This window comes from Carlito syrichta, unplaced genomic scaffold, assembly GCF_000164805.1.
Source record: "Carlito syrichta isolate Samal-C Ts95f unplaced genomic scaffold, Tarsius_syrichta-2.0.1 Scaffold50662, whole genome shotgun sequence".
NCBI lineage: Eukaryota > Metazoa > Chordata > Mammalia > Primates > Tarsiidae > Carlito > Carlito syrichta.
Genome location: NW_006994758.1, coordinates 305,872 through 309,958, shown reverse-complemented (window position 1 = coordinate 309,958; position 4,087 = coordinate 305,872). Strand labels below are relative to the sequence as shown.

General features: G+C 49.4%; 1 protein-coding gene across 1 annotated transcript in view; it reads right to left on the bottom strand.

Annotated features, from left to right (window-relative positions):
- The window catches only part of WDR13 (WD repeat domain 13), a 17,560-nt gene extending 14,540 nt beyond the window's left edge, over positions 1-3,020 (bottom strand). The window contains exon 1 of the mRNA XM_021707788.1: positions 2,775-3,020. Coding sequence (XP_021563463.1) covers positions 2,775-2,906 — 132 coding nt within the window. The 5' untranslated portion in view covers positions 2,907-3,020. The remainder of the gene's footprint in view (positions 1-2,774) is intronic.
- Between the last annotated feature and the right edge of the window lie 1,067 nt (positions 3,021-4,087).

Below are 4,087 nucleotides of genomic sequence, written 5' to 3'. Positions count from 1 at the left end.
GCGGGCTCAGGCAATCCACTCACCTCAGCCTCCCAAAGCGCGGGATTACAGGCTGAGCTACTGAGCCTGGCTTTTTTTTGAGTTGGAATCTCACTCCGTTGCTCAGGCTGGAGTGCAGTGGCAGGCTCACAGTCACCTCAGTGTTGACCTGTTGGGCTCCAGCGATCCTTCCACCTCAGTCCTCCACGTAGCCAGAACTACAGGTGTGAGCTACCACATCAGACTAATTTTTTGATTTGTTGTAGGGATGAGGTCTCACCAAGTTGCCCAGGCTGTTCTCGAACCTGTGTTCTCAGGAAATCCCCTCGCTCTGGCTTCCCAAAGTGCTGGGATTATGGGCTTGAGCCACCGTGCCCAGCCCACTCTGGTCTTAAGAGCTCAATTTAGCTAGGCGTGGTGGCTCACACCTGTAATATCAGCACTTTGGGAGGTTGGGAGGTCAAGATGGGAGAATTGCTTGAGCCCAGGAGTTTGAGACCAACCTGGGCAACATAGTGAGACCCTGTCTCTATAAAAAATCAAAAATTTAGCTGGGTGTTGGCATATGCTTGTAGTCCTAGCTACTCAGGAAGCTGAAGGTGGAAGGAACACCTGAACTCAGGAGGTTGAGACTGCAATAAGCAGTGATCGTGCCACTGCACTCCAGTCTGGGCAATGGAGTGAGACCTCCAACTCAAAAAAAAAAAAACCTCTCAATTCGACTTGCCTAGTGAGAGCTATTCAGGGCTAGACCATGGGTCTGGGAGAGATTGGTGCCTGGCTTTGATATCACAGTCACAAGTGTTATAGCCTAAATGGGTATAGCCTTGATTCTCATTTTTTTCCTGTTAATTGTTGAACCACATCTCATGTTTTTTTCTTTTTTTTGTTTTGAGTTGTAGTCTCACTCTGTTGCCCAGACTGGAGTGCATTGGCATGCTCCTGGCCACTGCAGCCTCATTCTGCTGGGCTCTGGTGATCCTTCTGCCTCAGTCTTCCAAGTAGCCGGAACTACTGGTGTGCGCTACCATGCCCGGCTAATTTTTGACTGATTGTAGAGACGAGGTCTCACCAACTTGCCCACGTGGGTCTCGCTTTCGCGGGCTCAGGCAAACCACTCACCTCAGCCTCCCAAAGTGCTGAGATTACAGGCTGAGCCACCAAGCCCGGCCTCATGTTTTCCAAATGTCAAACCACCCTTGCTTGACCCCACCTGGTTGTGGTGACACCTGCATTTCCTGAGTGCTTACGACACTGATCTCATCATGTATTGTCACAAACCTAATGAAGTAGGTATGACATTCAGGCCCAGTTTGAAGATGAGGAAAGTGAACCCTAGAGGGTTCAACGCCCAAGGCCACTGGTGTAAAAAATATCACAACTAGCACTGGGACTCAGGCAGGAAGTCCAGGTAGACTGTTTCTTATCCTAGACACCAGAAACCACCAACCCCTGGTAACCAGCCATCAATGCTGACAATAGTGCTTCGTCTCTCTCCTGTGACTAAATGTCCCTGGCATTAAATCCCAAATCTATTGCCACTCCTGTCTCTCTTGTGACCTCCAGGACTGCTAAATCTACCCTGAAGTCTGCAGTGGCTTCTAGCTACCATGAGAGGCGGATCTTCCTGGACCTCCTCTCCAGCCTTGTCCCTTGGTGCTCTCGTGCCATCAGGATATGTTCCAGCCACTTGGGCTTCCTGTCACATCCTTCGATGAGTGTACAAACTGTTCCCGAAATCTAGAATGCACTCACTTCACTGGTTTCGCTGACACCGTTCCTCAATCCTATAGTAATGTTGCTAATAAATAACAAGCACTTTGTGCCAGATTCTCTTCTAGCACTTACATAAATACAAAACCATATTTAATCATCACAACAGCCCTATGGAGTTGACACTATTATCATCCCGTGTCACAGATGAGGAAATGAAGGCAGAGATGAAGTGACCTGCCCAAGATCACATAGCCAATAAGCAACAGAGCTGGAGTCACACCTAGGCTACCTGGCTGCAGAATTCCTCCTTTAAACTACTGCACTAATACCAACTGCGTCCGGGCATGGCAGCTCACACCTGTAATCCCAGCACTTGGGAGGCCGAGGCAGGATGATTGCTTGAGCCTAGGAGTTCGAGACCCGACTGGGCAACATGGTGAGACCTCGTCTCTACAAGAAAACAAACAAAAAATGTAATTAAATTTAAAAATAACACCAACTGCCAGATTACTTTGGGTGAGCCCTTCTAGTGTGGATTCCTAACAAGTACCTTTTCTCACCCCACCTCCCCCTTCATTTGATCTGTCAGCACAACCTGTCAGTTCCAGCTTCTACCTTCGGAATATACCAGAACCTGACCTCTCGTCTCCACATCCACTGCCGCCGCCACCACCATCACTGGCCTGGACTTCTGAGGCGGCCTCCTCACTACTGCCATCCTCACCTCCTCCCCTCAGTCTGTCCTCACAGCAGCCAGAGAGATCCTGTTACAACCCAAGTCAGCTCATGGCCCTCTTCTGCTTGGAGCCCTGTCATGGCTCTCATCTCTCAGAAAGCCCAAGTCCTCTCCGTAGCCCACGAGGCCCTACGGGACCTCTCTGACCGCAACTCCTACCACTGACCTCACTGACCATCTTGCTGTTCCTTACACACCGAGCAAGCTCCCACTTCAGGGCTCTGCACTTAATTTGCCTTTCCTTCTGCCTGTAATTCTCCTCCTCCAGATATCAAGGCAAAGGAAGGCTGACAGATTTGGCTCGTAAAGAAATGAGCCTGAGTTACATTGAGATGTTACTCACATAGACAGCGAGAGCAAGGATAGCCACAGAATCCAGCTCATGTCCCTTGCGCCGAGCAACACCAAAACAAAAGGGACGAGATGACCGCGCCACGGAGGGCAGGACACCCTGTCGCCGAGGAGCTAATTTCATGCTGAAGTGAAGCCGTTGGAAGCTCTGAATTGGGAGGGGTAAAGCTTCAGACCTCACTAGAACCACAAGAGGCAAGGAGAAACTGTCTCCTAACAGCCTCCTTGGTAGACAGGGAGGTGAGTGGGAAATGGCCTTGTGGCAGCTCCTCACAACCTCCCGTACTCTGTGTTCCGAGGATAACAGGACGTTCTGCCAAGACTTAGATCAGCTTACCTACGTGGCCTATGTGGAGACGTGCAAGGTAGCTAGAGCACCATGGTGGTGCTATTACCACACTAGATATGCCACATCCCATCACTCCACTCCTACCCTGCTTTATTTTCCTTTTTAATGCTTCCCACTCCCTAATGTTGCATTTTGCAATTTTTTAGTTTTATTGTATGTAGATTTCACCAGTATATGATTCCGGAGGGAAAGAAATGTCTTATCTATTGCTGGGCCCCCAGACTTTTATGTCTATGACAGATGAAGTAAGTGTGGTGTATGTACACAGTGGAATATTATTCAGCCTTAAAAAAGGAAATTCTGGTCAGACATGTTGGCTCAAGCCTGTAATCCCAGCACTTTGGGAGGCCGAGGCGAATGGATTGCCTGAGCCCAGGGTTTTGAGACCAGCCTGGGAAACTTGGTGAGACCTCATCTCTACAATAAATCACAAAAATTAGCCTGGCATGGTGGTGCATGCCTGTAGTTCCAGCTACTTGGAAGGCTGAGGTGGAAGGATCACCTGAGCTCAGCAGGTTGAGGCTGCAAGGGCTGTGAGCATGCCACTGCACTCCAGCCTAGCTGACAGAGTGAGACTCCAACACAAAAAAAAGAAAAAAAAGGAAATTCTGCCATCTGCAACATGGATGAACCTGGAGAACATTATGCTAAGTGAAAACAAGCCAGATACAGAAAGACAAATACTAGTGATATCACTCGTACAGAGTCTAAAAAAGTCAAACTCAAAAATGGAGTACAGGCCGGGCTCGGTGGCTCAGGCTGTAATCCCAGTGCTTTGGGAAGCCGAGGTGAGTGGATTGCCTGAGCCCACAGGGTTCGAGACCCGCCTGGGGAACTTGGCGAGACCTCATCTCTATAATAAATCAAAAATTAGCTGGGTGTGGTAGCGCATGCCTGTAGTTCCAGCTACTTGGAAGGCTGAGGCGGAAGGATCGCTGGAGCCCAGCAGGTCGAGG